Source organism: Megalobrama amblycephala, linkage group LG7, assembly GCF_018812025.1.
Source record: "Megalobrama amblycephala isolate DHTTF-2021 linkage group LG7, ASM1881202v1, whole genome shotgun sequence".
Taxonomy (NCBI): Eukaryota; Metazoa; Chordata; class Actinopteri; order Cypriniformes; family Xenocyprididae; genus Megalobrama; species Megalobrama amblycephala.
Genome location: NC_063050.1, coordinates 26,298,814 through 26,317,888, shown reverse-complemented (window position 1 = coordinate 26,317,888; position 19,075 = coordinate 26,298,814). Strand labels below are relative to the sequence as shown.

At 37.9% G+C, this 19,075-nt stretch overlaps 1 protein-coding gene across 2 annotated transcripts in view; it reads left to right on the top strand.

The window, feature by feature from the left end:
• The window catches only part of stox2a (storkhead box 2a), a 58,078-nt gene extending 39,379 nt beyond the window's left edge, over positions 1-18,699 (top strand). For both annotated transcript variants that reach the window (XM_048196727.1, XM_048196728.1), the window contains exons 2-4: positions 6,806-6,958; positions 9,891-12,387; positions 14,882-18,699. In XM_048196727.1, the coding sequence (XP_048052684.1) occupies positions 6,806-6,958; positions 9,891-12,387; positions 14,882-15,083 (2,852 nt within the window). In that variant the 3' untranslated portion in view covers positions 15,084-18,699. The remainder of the gene's footprint in view (positions 1-6,805; positions 6,959-9,890; positions 12,388-14,881) is intronic.
• The last annotated feature ends 376 nt before the right edge of the window (positions 18,700-19,075 follow it).

The window sequence follows — 19,075 nt, the reverse complement described above, 5'->3', positions numbered from 1 at the left end:
GAAAAGATTTTGATTTGCACGTGGCTCTTGATCTTTGCCTCAACTATTGCAGGCCTTCTCAGAGTGAACAGCATCGCAGCACAAGTGGAAAGCATGGCCTATAGTATACAATAGGGCTCCAAGGGTAGTGCTGGTCACATTTGGTGTGTACAAGCAAACACTTTTTTTCTGGTTTGTTGTCATGGAGACAGATCTTTTGTGTCCTCTCCCACAAAAAATGAGGTCACCTCTCGTTCAGTGGGCAGCTGTGAGGATTTAGGTAAAGGCTCTCTCCCTTTCTTTCTCTGTTTCTTTGTACATTTTTAAAGATGTAGCGCTAACAAAGTACAAGATGTACCTGGGTTGAGCGACAATTTGATAATCATGGAATTGTGATATACTACTGTATTGTTTAGATAAACAGAATTCATGATATTTTCAATTTGAAAATCATCAGTCATTGTCAGTCGTTAAAAGTTCTATCATGTTTGTAGACTTATCCACATCTTTTCTTCTATGGAATCTTAACTTTTCATAACAAGTTTCTGCACTGTTGAACTATTTAGGAAAAAGAGGATCCTTACTTTTAAATGGGCATTTTTGCCATTTATGAATCAAGACGTTTATTCTGGAAATTATCATAAAGGAATCAAGCCTTAAAATATACAAGACCACAAGCATGTGTTTTACATATCAAATAGGTAACAAATCTGTGTCCCACTGAACCTCATTCACTCGCTCCCACTCAATGTGAGATGTTTACATCATAGATCACCAAGGAGATTAGTCAGGTGACCAAGCCTCCATCTTCTCTCAGTGGTGTTGTAGCACCCCTGAATTGATTGAGCATGTTCAGGTGCCAATTAGGCTAGAAAATTAGCCTTATTATCTCACGTTGGATCTAATAATACAGTAATTCAGGAAGATCAGGCTGCAGATGGAATACTATTGTTTGGATAAGCATTTGTTTGATATTCAAAACACGTTGAATATTCAAGACAGAGTGACACAGCCTTAGAAGAATGAAAGTTAGGAGATTAAAAATACATTTAGGTTGGAAAACATTTTGCTGCTCTCCTTTTTTTTTTCTCTCCATTTAATTTTGGACATTTTGGATTCCTGCCTCCACCTAGTGTTGCCTCAGTCAAACTTCTACCTGAGTTTCATAAGGTTATGATAGTGACGTCTCTCACAACCTGATATACAGAAGATAAATATAAACTTCCTTTTCCCCATTGCTGTAAAGCACACTGACCTTTCATCATAATTAATATCACAGTTTATTTTATTATTATTTTATTTTATTTTATTTTATTTTATTTTATTTTATTTTATTTTATTTTATTTTATTTTATTTTATTTTATTTTATTTATTTTATTTTATTTTATTTTATTTTATTTTATTTTATTTTATTTTATTTTATTTTATTTTATTTTATTTTATTTTATTTTATTTTATTTTATTTTATTTTATTTTATTTTATTTTATTTTATTTTATTTTATTTATTTTATTTTATTTTATTTTATTTTATTTTATTTTATTTTATTTTATTTTATTTTATTTTATTTTATTTTATTTTATTTTATTTTATTTTATTTTATTTTATTTTATTTTATTTTATTTTATTTTATTTTATTTTATTTTATTTTATTTTATTTTATTTTATTTTATTTTATTTTATTTTATTTTATTTTATTTTATTTTATTTTATTTTATTTTATTTTATTTTATTTTATTTTATTTTATTTTATTTTATTTTATTTTATTTTATTTTATTTTATTTTATTTTATTTTATTTTATTTTATTTTATTTTATTTTATTTTATTTTATTTTATTTTATTTTATTTTATTTTATTTTATTTTATTTTATTTTATTTTATTTTATTTTATTTTATTTTATTTTATTTTATTTTATTTTATTTTATTTTATTTTATTTTATTTTATTTTATTTTATTTTATTTTATTTTATTTTATTTTATTTTATTTTATTTTATTTTATTTTATTTTATTTTATTTATTTTATTTTATTTTATTTTATTTTATTTTATTTTATTTTATTTTATTTTATTTTATTTTATTTTATTTTATTTTATTTTATTTTATTTTATTTTATTTTATTTTATTTTATTTTTCCTGGTTTTATTTTACCATTTAAAAGGCTGGCCCATAGTGAGCAACAGAATGGTTGACAAAAATTCTTTATATTGTTTAATAATATTCCAGATCTGTATTGGTATCAGTTGCCCAACAATGCACTGCAATGTGAACTTCAGACATTTTAAGTGAGGTTCCAGATTGTAGGAAGACAGTACATTTTCAATCTGACTTGCACTGCAAATGGCATAGGGAATACTTTCACATAGGTAAATAATTTCACAGGAGGTGGAGAGAGAAGTTTACCCGATCATGTGCTAAAATGAGTTGCAGCACTTTTAGTCAACTTGATTCACCTCAAGTGTAGTTTCACAACAGTCTCTTATTAAATTTAGAGGTTTTAGGACTATGTAAGACAAATTATCTTACTTTAACATTATATTTTCTAGTAATTGACATAGATCTATTATATAAAATTGTGTAGTGAAGGACTCATGCATATCCTTGAAACACTGAATGACAAAACATGAAAAATCCATGCTTTTGACTTGATACTGATCTTTTCTCAGCTATATCAGTCCACATTAAATTACCAATCATAAATTACTTTTGCTTCAGTGAGTTATTCAGGACCCACAACACTTATCAAACAGTGAAGCTAGCTAGCATCCTTGCACTGTTTGTCTGCTGTTTTCATTAACTATTGTTAAATGTTTGCAGCAAATAGCCTTGTGCTACATTCAATACAATTTTAGAAGCTGTGATACATTGATTGTAAGTTATAACAGGGTAAATTATCTCTCATCTCTTGACCTCATCTTTACTCTCTCTCTCTCTCTCTCTCTCTCTCTCTCTCTCTCTCTCCTCCCTCGTTCCTGTCAAGTGTTTATGCCCAGTGGGATGACGTCACCTCAGTTGTGCTTGCAGCCAAGCCAGCTTGCACAAAGACTTAATGCTGTATTTTAGAGTGAATAATGTGACACACCATTTAAGCCCTTTCCCCCCATTTTTCAGACAGAGAGACAATATTAAAACCCAAGTTGTTTATATTGTTTGAGGTCCCAGAGACCCCACTGCTGTAGGCCTACACAAAAATAGTAATAGTGTACATACATCAATAATAATGTTTTAATTCATAATTGAGCTTTTATTCATGCGTTATATTTGGGGTCTCTGTTGAATTTGTTTAAATTGTTTAAAATCAGTTTTCATAAGATTTACATAAGTAATGGCATAGCATCCTGATACTATATGTTTGTTTTTTAGCTATTTAAACCATCTTTGAGTCTTTCAGACCACAAAAAGAACATGAGGATTAATGCTGTTTTTGTACAAAGCGCAAGTTTCTTGCAGGACGAGCTGTTTGTTTGTTCTATTCATAGCCCTGTTTGTGATCATAGATGTCATAGCTGTCTGTTTCCTACGACTATTGATGATGACCAGGCAGGCACAGATGGAATCAGCTGACTTTTCTTCATTTTCTGCAATTTAAATAGAACATCTACGGAATGGATGTATACATGGTAAAATGTTTTAGTATTACACTTATAGATGGGGTCGTAAGATTCAAAATCTTTTTGAAAGAAGTCTCTAGGGCTTTTCACACTTGAAATAGTTAACCCTGGGTCATTCTAAACCCCTGGTAAACGGAATCCTGGGTTATCTTTATTCATGTTTCACACTGCTCATACTATACCCGGGGTTGACCATTAATCCTGGGTATTCATAAGCTACCGTTTCACACTGCACATTCCTAAACCCCGGGTTAAAGTTCTTATCTGCATATTTGTGGTGTCAGTGTCACTGACTGGACAATTGCAGCATGTGACCTGTTTACATAAAGGCTCTAGCATTGCACGTCCTCATATTACACATTGCTGACTGTTATATATTTTTTTTTCCAAACTTTTCGAACTATAAAGGTAAGAGTGATGGTCTCGTCACACCAATTGTCACGTTTTCCATCACTGTTTGACATTTTTCCTATCATATTGTGCTATGTTTCCATGACGGCCCAAAGCACGTGAATATAAGGCACATGATTGGTTGTCGGTTGTTAGTTGTAACATTGTAACACAGCATCGTTTCACACTGTACAAGTTTGGCACTGCAATGCAAAGTAATAATCACAAAGGCGGTGCTGAGATCTAAATTACAAGTGTGAAACGCTCCTTTACCCGGGGTTAAAAGCGGTGCTTAGAACGACGATAACCCGGGTTTAAACACAGCATGAAAAGCCTTTCTGATTCTCACCACGGCAGCATTTGATCAAAAATACAGAAAAAACAGCGTTATTATGAAATATCATTACAGTTTACTATATTTTAAAATTTATTTTATTTCTGTGATGGCAAAGCTGAATATTTTGATGAATAGAAAGTTTAAAAAAAGTATTGATTTGAAATATACGTTTTTTTGTAACATTATAAATGTCTTTAATATTACTTTTGATCAATTTAATGCATCCTTGATCAAAATCCTGAATCTTGATGTTTATATAAACTCCATATAAAATCTATATAATCTACTCCATATTAATATACTACTCAAGGAGTAAGAGATGATGCTGATGTGTGTGTGTTTAATAGGGGTTATTTACCTAAATAGCCTTTGTGGTTGAGCAGGTTTAGCTTAGTCTTGCAGCCAACGTACTCTCCTCAATTTTTCATTAACAAGATAGAGTGTGAAGCACAAGAGCAGGAATGGAGACAGGAAGAACAGGAGGTTGGGTGCTGGAGAGAGAGAGAGAGAGAGAGAGAGAGAGAGAGAGAAATCCTGGAGTAGCACACATCTGAGGAACAAGAGAGAGCAACAGGGATGCGTTGCCATAACAACGAATTCAGCAGGCCACCTACTAGCTTGTGTGTGTGTGTGTGTGAGACGGAGGAGAGGGTAGAGCAAGAAGCAGATATGTTAGTGTATGTGTGCACCAGTGAGCAGTGCTGGAGGAGAGTATAAAAAAAGGTGTGCATGAAGCTTGCTTGTGATTGGTCACACCTCTCCTGTCTTTGTGTGGAGTGGAGCATGTTGGGTAAGTGTCCATCGTCAGAGCCGCCTTTTCTGATGGCTGCAGCACAGGAGCTGTGGGAGGGGTCTCTCTGCGCCTCCCTCCATCCTGCTCTTTTTCTTTCTCTCTCACATCCTCACACCCACTCTCCTCCCCCTACTAAAGTAAAAACAATAAAATTCATAATGGAGAGCAAGTGAATTTAGCTCTAGCATGCTGATACCTCACAAAAACAACACTAGGCTACCAGCCTCCCCTACAGTCATTAATGCTTCGTCAGTCATTTAGAGGGTTACGAGCAGCACGTTGCTGTCTGTACACACTCTGCTTGAACAGTAAGAGGCTGGGATTTGAGTGATGGTCCTTTGCCTGCCGTACATACACACACACACACACACACACACACACACACACACACACACACACACACACACACACACACACACACACACACACGTACACACCAGGAGAGCAGCAGCTCCGTGTGGATGATGTCATCCTATCTGCATCCTGCAGTGTTAGCAGCGCAGCTTCAGACCCTTTGTTGCCCTTTATGCTAGACTCGGACCAGTTTTATGGTTTCTTTTAGCATGGTGAGCTAAGTAGTGAAGCTTAGCATAATCTTTAAAGGTTAAATTAGTTGTTTAGGCTTACGGTTTAACCTCAGTGTAAAAGATATGATTTTTCTTTTGGCTTTTTTCAATGCACGTGAACAGACACTTGATCAGTGTTTCTTTTGCTGCTTATCAGTTTGGACATCATCTCCAAGCAATAAAGTGCATAATTTAGGATTTTTTTCTTTTTATGAACTATGGTATAGAACTATGCATTGTATTTCTCATCTCATCCTCTCCTTTGATCGAACTGAACTTAATTTCAGTGTGAATAACTGTATAAATGATCCATAATCTGAATTTTGCCCAGTCAGCCATGGTTTGGATAATGCTGACTCAGTTCTCACTATTAAACCCCATAGTGTTTGTAACTTTTGTTTTGGGAATACATGGAGTTTATATTTGCAGTATAATAACAATATGAAAGGATTTGATGTTAATCTAAATTTCAAACTGCAAAAATGATAGTGGATATGCTTATTTTAATAATGAGCTGGACAATAGTGGGTTATAGATAAATTATATCAAATATTGTATTTAATTTTTATTTCTTTATTATATTCCATTATAACTGAGAAGTCATTCCAGGGGCATTTTAGTTTTAATGAAAAGGTGCAAAAGTGAAGATATTTTATGTGATATAACATGTTTGATTGCTCTGAGCTGTGTTTCTAGTAAATCCAATATGCATGGGTGCTTTTTTGGGATCAATATTGACACATGGCCTGGGGTCTTTCTGCCTACGCAGGCAGAGGGGCTTATCGCTGAGTCGTCAGTATAAGGTCACATTTGGCAACACGTGATCACACACCCTGAATGACCCTCATGCTACTGTTGTGACCGTATAGCATCTTGAAAACTCCTCCACGCCCCTCTCTGGCCTCAAACTCCTCCTTTTTTCTCTCTCTCTCCATCTTAACAGGTCCCACATTAATATTATTGGAGACATCTTGAACTCATAATTATCCTTTGGGGTTTTTATTTTATTGCTCGCATGTTTGGCAACTGGTTGGTCTATAAATGTCAACTTTTTTTTAATGCAACACAAACATGATCTAGTAAAGTAGGACTGAACATCATTTTCTATCTCTCCCTCTTTCTCTCTAGGCGATGTATCCCCAATCAGTATGTCACCCATCAGTCAGTCTCAGTTCATCCCACTGGGAGAGATTCTGTGTCTGGCCATCTCAGCCATGAACTCTGCCCGCAAGCCTGTCACACAAGATGCGCTGATGGAGCACCTTGCCACCTGCTTCCCGGGTAGCCCTCCAAACACACTTATGTACACAAACACACATGCACTCGAGTGCTGTAAACACTCTCACAGTATTTTATAATAGACACATTAGGAATTTCCACTTTAGGAATTACATATGTAACATCATAAAAAGACTTCCAGTTTTATTGGCATAATCCTTGTCATAAAAAATATTGTGTCTGATAAATTCCCAATTTTTTGTTTCACCTTATTTTGATGGTCCCTTTAAGACATTCTGTTGACTATAAGTAGTGATGTCTACTATCTCTCATTAGAATGTTAGTAGAGTATTAGTAGACTGGTAGGGTTAGGGTTAGAATAAGTTGACATTTACTTGCATATTTACTTATAGTCAGTAGATGTCTGTTGGGGGACCATCACAATAAAGTGTTATATTAAGCAGACAGTCTACTAATATTCTAATGAGAGTTAGTTGACTTGTAGTTGCAAAGTTACTTTTAGTCAACAGAATGTTCAAGAGAGACCATCAAAATAATTTTTTTGGCTTCATTACATATGCTGAGAATATAGCACTTGGTCAAATCCATAATCAGTATTTTTCAGGCAAGGCATTTACAGTAAAGTAAGACTGAACATAATTCTGATTTGTTGAATGAAAAGGAAGATATTCTTACCCCATCACAATAAAAATGTTTTTAGAATAATGTACATTTTAATATACATTTTATAATAATGTTTTTGGAACAAAATACTGTGTTTCTGTACTAATTGTAAATGTTGGATATGATTATTGTGACTTTTTTGGAGTGGACAATACAAATTGATTTTCTACCTCACTTAAAGGGTTAGTTCACCCAAAAATGAAAATTACCCCATGATTTACTCACCCTCAAGCCATCCTAGGTGTATATGACTATCTTCTTTCACAATCGGAGATATATTTACAAATATCCTTGCTCCTCCAAGGTTTATAATGATTGTGAATGGGGGGCCCACATTTTGAAGCCCAAATGCATCCATCCATTATAAAAGTAATCCATACGGCTCCTGGGGGTTAATAAAGGCCTTCTGAAGCAAATTGATGGTTTTTTGTAAAAAAAAAAAAAAATAACAACCATTTTTAAAACTTTATTAACTATAATAACTAGCTTTTGGCAGACGGCCGTACACATCGATTTGCTATGGAAGAGTATCCTCTGACCTGAGTGACGCATGACGCAATGACGAACGCGCAAGCGCAGAGTATAGAGCAAAATAAAACACGTCTCAAATTAAGTCTAAAATGATCATTTTTAAAGAGAAATGTTGGAGGATTTCGATATAAGAGCTTGAGTTTGTTGCCCAGCCCTATTTGTTTGAAACGCAAGAGGCATCTAAGCTTGAGCTACTCCTACATCCTGCGTCATATATTGCGTCAGAGGATTACTCATTTGGCACAGGTCGACTTGCGCACTATGCGTACAGTAGTCCGCCGGAAGCTAGATTTGAATTTATAAAGTTTTAAATATGGATATTTTTCTTATAAAAACACATTACTTTGCTTCAGAAGGCCTTTATTAAACCACCTGGAGCCGTATAGATTACTTTTATAATGGATGGATGCATTTCTTTGACTTCAAAATGTGGCCCCATATTCACAACCATTATAAAGCTTTGAGGAGAAAGGATATTTTTAAATATATCTCCGATTGTGCTCGTCTGAAAGAAGATATACACCTGGGATGGCATGATGGTGAGTAAATCATGGGATAATTTTCATTTTTGGGTGAACTACCCCTTTAATATTATTTCATGGTACTGGTGTAAATTTTTTCCATGGGAAACTTCAACAGTTTACAGTTTCAGAAACAGCTCAATGTCCAAAGCTATTTTTTGTTTTTTTTATTAAACATTATTTTTAATATCTGTAGAATGACCCTGTTGTACAGCTTACGTTGCCCAGCTATGTTCAGAGAAATCAGTCAATCGAAGTGCAAAGTTTGCAAACTTCACCTGAATAGTCTGTCTGCTTTCCCTCAAAGAAGGAGTGGGGAAAAAAAGAAAAAAAGGAACAGAGGCTTTGGGTTGCGTCATGTTGGTATGGCAACTACCACTGTATGATGTAATGGCAGGCAACACTTAACCCTGACTAGTTACAGCTTATCTGCTCCTTTATCCGTTATGTGTGTGTTTCTGTGATTGAGAGTGTTGAAAAGCTGATTTGGGTGAAGTGAGGACTTGAGTGCAGCGAGGACACCATGTACCCTGTAGTGCAGTCTACCCTGTTGGTGCGCCTTGTCTGTGAGTTATAGACAATGTTTACTTAGTTTACAAACGTGATATTCAACTCAAAGAAACGTCCACAGTACTGAGTCATGTCACAAATCTGATGTCTGTCTTTGAGTGTGCTGGTAATTGTTTTGGTAGTTTCTCCCAGATTAAGAATTATTATAATTATTATTATTATTATTATTATTATTATTATTATTATTATGTTGTATTTTTTTTTAAAGTTTTTCATTGTAAATCATGAGTAAATCTCATAAAGGAGAACCCCTTTGGTAAGTCACACAATGGCAGTTTTTCTCTTGTTAATACATTGAGGGGCTTACAGACGTGATGATGAAAGATGAGGTAATGGCTGGTGTGTTGTGATTGGTGGTGACATAAATCAGCAACCAATGCTCTTGTTTTGATCTGCCTTCTGTAGTTATTTGTGTGATCACACCTACTTAAGGTTAATCCTACTTTTGGCATGTCAGAGTTGTTCTGGATCATGATGACATCAACATGAACCCATTAATCTGCAACCCCCCCACATCTAAGTGTTTGCCTGTTGAGCTATTCCTTTGAAAAATTAATTGGCATTGACTGAAGATGTATTATTATCACATCACAAATGTTAGCCAAATAGAAAACATTGTGTCAGCATTTGAATTTAGTTTGCGCTCTGAAAATTATTATGAAATTTACATATGATTGTATTTTCTTCAGGTGTACCCACTCCGAGTCCAGAGATCCTGCGGCACACACTGAACATGTTGGTACGGGAGAGAAAGATCTATCCCACACCAGAAGGTTACTTCATTGTTACTCCACAGACCTACTTCATCACCCCGTCCCTCATCCGCACCAACAGCAAGTGGTACCACCTGGACGAGCGGCATCCAGAGCGACAGCAGCAGCAGCAGCAGCAGCAACAACAACAACAACAGCAGCAACAGCAACAACAGCAACAGCCACCACCTCAACAGCAATGCACATCACCACAGTCTGGAACTATCACTCCCTCCACCTCTGGCTGTGTACGAGAAAGGCCTAATCCTAAGAACCACTGCGACTCCTACAATGCCTACCGCGATGAGGTGCCCAGCATTCATACCTCCACAATTCAAAGGAAATCCCCAAAAGAACCCAAAGGAGATCCCCCTTCATACCCACAACCCCCACCTCCTCCACCTGCCATTCAGCACCCACCTGACCCTACCGACAAGAGCAAGAGCATGACCGCCACCTTCTCTTACAAGACAGACACGCTAACCAAGAAGAAGGAGGGCAGTGGTGGGGGCAGCAGTGAGAGGCAGTCGAAGAAGTTTGGGCTGAAGCTGTTCCGCTTGAGCTTCAAAAAGGACAAGACCAAACAGCTGGCCACCTTTTCAGCACAGTTTCCTCCAGAAGAGTGGCCCTTGAGGGACGAGGACACACCGTCGGCTGCAGCAATCCCTCGTGAGGTGGAGATGGAGATCATCCGCCGCATCAACCCAGACCTGACAGTGGAGAACGTGGCCCGTCACACAGCTGTCATGAAGCGGCTGGAAGAGGAACGAGCTCAGCGCTGCAAGGCCAGCTCATCCGCACAGCACAGTGCCCGCAGTCGCCGTAGCCGAGGTCACCGGCGTGTGCCACACGGGAAGTCGCGTTCGCACAGCAAGACGCGAGCTTCTCGGGGAGACCCCTCAGAGGGCTCCAATCTGGACCTGCCAGCAGTCAGCCTGGAGAGGGACTACCGTTTTTTCAGCCATTCTCTGGTACGCTCGCCAAGAGAGGGAATGTACACGATGGAACGCAGAAGCGGTGGTGCCTATCTTGTCCACAGCAACCCCAACATTGCTGAGTCACACTTTCCTGTCACCCCAGAGTGGGATGTTTCAGGGGAGCTTGCAAAGAGGCGGACAGAGATGCCTTTCCCTGAGCCTTCACGTGGGACATCACATTCTAGAGTGCACCGGAGCCACAGCCACACTCAGGACCGCAAGTCACGCAATGAGCGGCCCGATAAGGCTAAAGAGCGATCGCGTTCTATGGACAACTCCAAGGGCCCGCTGGGAGGTGGGAGCTCCACGCTTGGCACGGCTGAGGATTACGACCGCAGTCCCGATGACAGAAGCCGCTACTATACCGACGATGGGACGCTGAGGGCCTCCTCCCAAAAGGCCCCGCACTACTCATGCATCATGTTTTCTGCTGCCAAGTTTAGCTCTGAAATGTCTGTACTTGATATGGGCAAAATGAGTTTGGATGAATCGAGGCTCTGTAGTCCTCTAGAACGGAACAAGAGCAGGGACAGCCTCCCAGCCTATAGTGATCTAAAGGCCCTGTCGCCAAAGCCTTTGGCTGATGACTACTTTCAGTGCAATACATCAAATGAAACAATCCTTACTGCCCCGCTGCCTCTGGGCAAATCTGATCATGACACTTTAACCCCATCTGACGGAATCCGCAAGGGCTCTCCAGCTGACCGGCAGACACCGCACCTCACGTCTCCTCACCCCTTGGAGTACAAAGAGGACTCCTCCACCAAGGGGCACAACGGTTCTGGCAAACCCACACCGAGCCAGACCCCTGAGCCTATGCCCAATGGACGTTTGATACAGCACCAACACAACACTGACCCAGGGGGCGGGGGAGGTGGTGGTAGCACTGGTGGCGGGGTGGACAAGAGGAAAGAGATTTTCAGTAAGGACACTTTGTTCAAACCGCCACACAATGTTTTGACTGTGAGCTATGTGGACAGTGGCTACTCAAAGTCAGGCACTTTGCGTAAGACTCCGCACATGAAATCATCCGAGGTCCTTGACACTCTGGAGACCCAACAGCCACCTAACTCCACCCCTTTGTCTGCTTCTGCCCCAGCACCTACAGGCACAGATCAGGGTGCTCCCTCCACATCTGAAGCTGCTTTTGACTATTACAACGTGTCAGATGATGACGATGAGGAGGAGGGAGAAGAGGCCTCCCGTAAAGAGGCGGCCCCAACAGAAACAAAGGGGCGGGCAGGGGCCGGAGATAGTGGCGGAGGTGGTGGGACCATGCAGTGGTTGCTAGAACGGGAGAAAGAGCGGGATTTACAGCGGAAGTTTGAGAACAACTTGACTCTGCTTAGCCCTAAGGAGAGCGAGAATAATAACAGCCAAAAGACGGCTCACTCGGCACGGCTGGACAGCATGGACAGCAGTAGTGTGACTGTAGACAGTGGGTTTAACTCCCCTCGGTAAGTACTCACTTCATAGACAGAAGATGCTGCAATTGAAAACTCATATTTGAGTGTACATTGTCAATTGTTGATCGTGAACCACTGTTTAGTGCATCAGTTTATTGCCATTCTTCTAGGTTCTGTTCTGTTCTTTTTATTATTACCAAAGTCATAAAATTATTTACTATTTGGGATGTGCTGGAATCAAAAAAATTAATAGTTTTTATATATATCACATAGCTGCAAGAAACACATTTCTTATCCCGTCTTATACTGAGGTGTATAGCAAGGTTTCTCCCCTTTCCTTTGTCAAGGCCTCAAACCAGCACAGACAGCCTTTAAGTGGGTTTCCCAGGGCTGTGTATGTGTTAGCAAGCCCTTTATGAGTGAGAGGGTGAGGACTTTTTTCAGCTGCTAAAAATAGACCCCTTGTGCCTGTATGACTCATTCAGAGGGATATGGCAGGAGTAGAATAACTGAGAGAGCCTACATGTTCTGCACATGTGCTGCCTCAACTGCTTACAATACAATATACTCACATAAAGGCACATAAAATAAAGGGCAATGTACATTGTCAATATGAAGGAAATTTCTGTATTGATTTTTCACAGGTGTTTTGCCCATATTTTGAACTATGCATTGCATTGTTTTATCATTCAAGGAAATGTCTGTATACTTAACGGAAAAGATACTGATAATTTTCTGCCAAAATATTATGTTTTTCTTTCAGTATAGTGCAAGTTTGTGTTTTAGCTGCACTTGCTGATCCAGGTGTCTAAAAATGTTGACCTAATAATGACATTCTGACCTCATTCTTTGACTGATATGCCAGTTCTTAAAAGCAAACTCATAGAAAGCTGAACTTTGCATTAAATTTGTAATGTTTTGAAAATGTGTGTAATGCAACATACCTTTATACGATCAGTGCCATGTATTGATGATAAAAGTAAAGGGCCTTGAATATACAGAATTTGTGGCCCAGGCAGTCACGTAGTGATGGAGCTATTTTGGCACTCCCACGCACATTTTAAGACCTTTTATCTGAGAGTGACTGTGCTCTGTCCGCTCCATAAGCTTAGTCTGTATGTCTGGTGTTTGCCTCTGAATAAATAGCCCCAAAAAGATTACGAGACAAACTGCAACAATTCTCTCATTTTAAGACGCCCAGCAGCCCCTTTATGCGTGCACACACACACACACGTTTGTTTTTGTGAATTGTGGGGACATTCCATAGGCATAATGGTTTTTATACTGTACAAACCGTATTTTCTATCGCCCTACACCAACCCAACCCCTAAACCTACCCATCACAGGAAACTGTGCACATTTTTACTTTCTCAAAAAAACTAATTCTGTATGATTTATAAGCCTTTTGAAAAATGGGGACATGGGGTAAAGTCCTCATAAGTCACCCTCTCCTTGTAATACCTATGTCATACCCATGTCATTATACAAATTTGTATCCTGATGTGTCACAAAAATGCACACACACACAGTCACACACAAAATCATTCACTATTTTCTGGATGACTCATCACATTAGTGATGATGTCATTCCACAGCTCCTGGAAAAACACCAGCATAGCTCTTGTGCATAGACACAATTTAGTTTGTGATTGATGTGAGGTAGTAATGCAATTACATGGAGTGGGACATGCAAAAAAAACAACAACAACTCTGCACTTTTCTCTATGCAGTATGTTAAAACATCCTATCTGCAATAGCTAATAGGAATAGTTTTCCCCAAAAATGTGTCATAATTGACTTGCTCGTATGACTTACTTTGTACCGTGGCACACAAAATGAGGTATATTGATTGCTATTTTTCATATAATTACAGAGAATGGGGACTGAACTTTCATGCCTCAGAAAACTAAATTAGATCTTACTCAAAATAAATATTTAGTTATGAATATGACATTTGCTACTTCTCTCATGCTTCACCTTGGAGAGCTATGTGAAAATTTTAAGTGAATAAAGATTTAAATTACAGTCGGTTTCCCACTATCATAATACACTATCAGATAGATACTTTTATGGTTCTTTTGTGTCCTTTTTGAATTGTGTAAGCTTTAGTACCTGCTCATTGTAATTGCATGGACAAGAGTAGGGAAAACTTCTTCAAAATGTATCCTTTTGTGTTCTGTGAAAATTCTGTGGAATACAGTCAAATTAAGACTATTTTTTGGTGAACCACTTCTACCTTCAATATAAAAATATATTCTTTCTTATATATATTATATATTGCTTTCTTATGGTTGGCTATCAGTGCTTCTGTTATAGTAATTTTATTGTTGTCATATTGTCATAAAGAACTATAGCATTTTGGTACAGCTAAACAATCCAGCAAACCAGAGTAAAACCACATAGGCTCTATGTTTTCTCCTTCTGAGGACTTTATATATTATTTTTCATGCCCTGAAATAATCTGTTATTTTGTCTTAAACCCCACTCTTTTTTTCTTTCCATTTCTTCTTCTCTGGTCATTTTCCCACATCTACCACTTTTTCAGCACACGGGAGAGTCTGGCGTCTAACACCTCAAGCATCGTGGAGAGTAACCGGCGACAGAATCCGGCCCTGAGTCCAGGCCACATGGGTACCACCAGCATCGGCCCCCCATTCAGCTTCCGTGCAATCCCAGAGCCCCCTACCACGCAACCTGAGAAACTGCAGAAATCCCCCAACTGCCTTGCCTCCATCACCAGCGTCTGACATGGGCCCATCTGGGTTGACGTAGGGTCAGGGTGATCTGCAACGTTGGGGTGCCTAAGTGCAGGAGGTTGGGTGACACCCTCCATCAAGCACCTCGACTACATGGGGACTGTTAAACCCACAGGCATGGCTTCCAGAGACTGTTCCCACAGCATCAAAGGTCACTGCAAAAAAAGAGAAAAAGGGAAAAAATGGAAAAGGAAATTTCTCATCATAGGATTTACCTTGACAAGCAATTAATCAGGAAATTCTGCAGTCGGAATCAACCGTTATTTTCAAAATAGGCTTGAAGTAACTGGTAATTTAACAATGTTTTGTTTTCAAGAGTATATTTTGTCAGTCACAGATTAGAGATCATCCAGCCAATGGATTAAGTTTGCACGCATTAAGAAATAGATGCTGATGTGCAGGTCAAAGGTATTAAAGATTTGTGATATTGGTATGCAGTACAAGTTTAAAAAATGAGGCATAAAAGCTCTCATCTAAGCAACATTTAATTCATGATTCATAAAGCTGTATAATATTCCTAAAAATAAACTCATTTGTCATGACACTGTTAGCTGCATTGGTGAAACAATAAGAATCATACTCATATGCTTATTAAAACAAGTACATAGACTGAATTAGTGGAAAAAAATGATCTCGTTCTGAAATTAAAGGATTATTATTTCTGTTTTTAGAAAAAGGACTATTGATTTTTTTTTTTTTACCCAAACTTATTGCGCATACAATTACTTTGTATGCAACTTTACACTACGTAATGAATTAACCTGTTTCATTAAAGTTCATATTTAATCTCAGGTCATGAACAGTTAACTCTCCTAAGAAGAGGTAAAGCATAAGTTAGTCTGTTATCATGTTTCTGTGGATCGTTTCACCAGTCTTTGTTTCTTAAGGGAATAAAACCTAAATCTTGGTAGCCAAAAATATAAATGATTTCAATTTAATTTCCGTCTAAGTTTAATTCAGATGTAGAATATTTTTATTATGTTCATTCCCTTTTGAAATAAAACAGGTGTTTGTTTTGCGCCAAGTGTGAATCCGATACCAAGTCTCATGAACCAGGACACTTGTGGATGTCATTGTTGGTTTGGAAACATGCTTGTCTTCTGTGTAGCTTGATGGCTCTGTTTGTTGTCACGAAAGGAGGAAGATGTTGGAAATCGCAATGGCGGGAACACGGGTGTTGTGTCCGAAACATCCAAAACACTCCAAGGAAAGGTCATACAGTTCTCTTCCTTTGGGCCAGTGGGATTCAGAGACTCGGCCCTTTTGCTGCTCTGATAAAACTTTTATTTTGAAAAATGTTCTTACTTGAGTTGAATCCAGACCACTATGGTGTTTTATTTTCACCTTTTTTTTGCTTGTTTTGTTGTTTTCCTTGGGAATTGAGCTGGTTTTGATCATCACTCAAGCCATGTCCCTGGCCTAAATGCAAAATATGGTCAGCAGACGACATGGTTAAAAATTTTGCCACAGCCAACACATGATATGTATATTCACGATATTCTCAACCTTTTCATGATTTCAATAAATGCTTCTTTTAGGTTGGAACAACTGATTCAGTGAAAGTATGTACAAATAATTTGCTCCACTGTTATTTATCATTCCTCTCAAATGTCAGAGCTGAACATAGATTACATTAGATTTGGACCTGCCTGTGTTATATACAGTAAGGCTCCGATCCATTAGCAAAGGCCCCCTTTCCAAGATTGAATTAAACATTAAATTACTTGCTTTGAACATTTGGACTATGGCTTTAACTGTTTGGCGTGCCATCTCAATGCACCAGAACCAACGGTCGTGTCCCTTCTGGCAGTGACTCGTGAGATTTGGGAAAAAGAGCAGAGCTCATGTCACATCCATTGGTGCTATTATGTGGTGATCCTCCCTTTTTATCTTTTATTTGCTTCTTTTCCCATACCCTCCGCAGTTTCATTGCTTTATGATAAGTGTTCAGGTGGATATCCTCCTGTGGGACTTCTTGTTAACCACTTTCAGCTCAGTCCCTCTCACTCGACTATTATCCACACACACACACACACACACACACACACACACACACACACACACACACAGACACACCTGCAATCAGCCATGCAAACTACCCTAAACCCCACATACATGCACATAACTAGCTACCTCCACCACCTGTGTAACAACAAGGTAGGGACGTGTACAGATTTGGATTCTTTGCCTGTGGAACACAGCGCTATCAGCCTCTTCTCTGTGAATGTTGACAAGGAGCGGCGGACATTGTAACTAAGAGGACTTATTCTAAAGTAATCAGTATTAAGTGCTGTAGTTTCAACTCAATTTTTCTCAGTTTTTGACAGAAGTGTCTTTTACTTATTTGCAAGTTGTGTATAAATCTGTCTAGCACCACATCTACAAAACATTCCCAATTTTGTTTTCCCTCCGATTTGTGTAAGAAGCCATTTTCAGTTCTCTGCTGCCCCCTTTACATAAATATTTCTTTATCTGCTTCATGATTTCACGCCCAGTGAGTAACTCTATTCAACTCTAGTTTGTTGGAAATGCATCTAGACGGAAATCAAGGGACTACATTCTATAGTATAAACAAGCACCTCATCAGATACAGTATATTAAAATGAATCATGTCAGGTATCCTCCAATCTGAAATGTTTAGCCCAAATCAAAACTTGTTCATCTGCTTTTGGCAATTGGCAATACTGGTTACAATAGTATTGTTTTCAGTTTCCCACCAAATATTTGAGAGGTCAGTGGTTAGGGTCCAAACAGCCTCTTAGACCCTGTAGTTGGAGGTGGGATGAAGATTGTGGAAAGACAGGAGCCTCATATATTAAATGGTAATTTTATATCATTGCTAGACATCATAGATGTACATCAGAGAGCCGCATTAGACAGAGCAAGCAACTCATAACGTCAGCTCTATAAATAGATTCTTTCTCAAAACAGTTCAACAAAACAATGATTTAAGTCCAGAAGTATATTTCAGTTTAGTGAGGAATACACCTTTTGAATGGTTTCTGATGGACATTAATACAAACACATGACCTCCCTTACTTGGCAAGGCTTTGTCAGAGGATGCATTTTGGGTATGTGTCACATTTTTGAAATTTTGTTTTAATTTCACACCCCTCCTTCATCTGGTAATCTTTTTTTATTTCCCTTTTTTTTTATCACATTAGTTTTTGATAGACAAAAGGGAGTAATGCAGCCAAGACTGCCTTGTAAAAAACATGTTTGCACTGAAATGCCTGGCCTCTGGTTGCTGTTAAGTCCATCCAAGACGGATGCTTTGTTTATATTGTAAAATATTTCATATGAAATAAAAATGACCATGAAATGTCTTCCCTTAACATTATGGATTTTAGAACCACGTCAGACAACATTGTTTCTAAATGGTGACAGTGTACAGTATCATACTGTAAATGAAATCAATCTGCCATGCTTAGTATAACTTCAAAAGAAAACTGAAAGATATGAGGGATCTTTTTGTAATGTCTATAATATTTGAAAAGAAGTCCCTATTTGTGTAGTAATGGTGTTTCATCGTTGTGGTAGTGTATGTGATAAACCCAGTTGGGAGATTGTGTTACTTTTTCAGACAATAAAATAACATGTTTGGTTATATGTTTTAAAATTTCTTGTGTCTTGAAACCTGTGGAATGTCTAAGATTTATAACATTAGTTGTTAGTATATTAGTTTTGACACTTCTACAATATTATTATAAGTGTTTGGTTAATATTAACTAAGCAGCACATGACATTTCTGCGTAATCTTTTATACAATTTTTAGAAGAAATCTTTTGGCATGCCAAATGAAATTCAAAGTAAACAATTAAAAAACGATTGTGTGAGAAGGGCATAACAAACATTTTTATTTATATTTTAAATATTACACTCTTAGAAAAAAAAAAAAAAGGTTGATGTGGTGTTAGAAATGATCTTTATAGAACCATAGGGTTCTTGACACAATAAAGAACCCTTCAGGTTCTAAGGAGAAA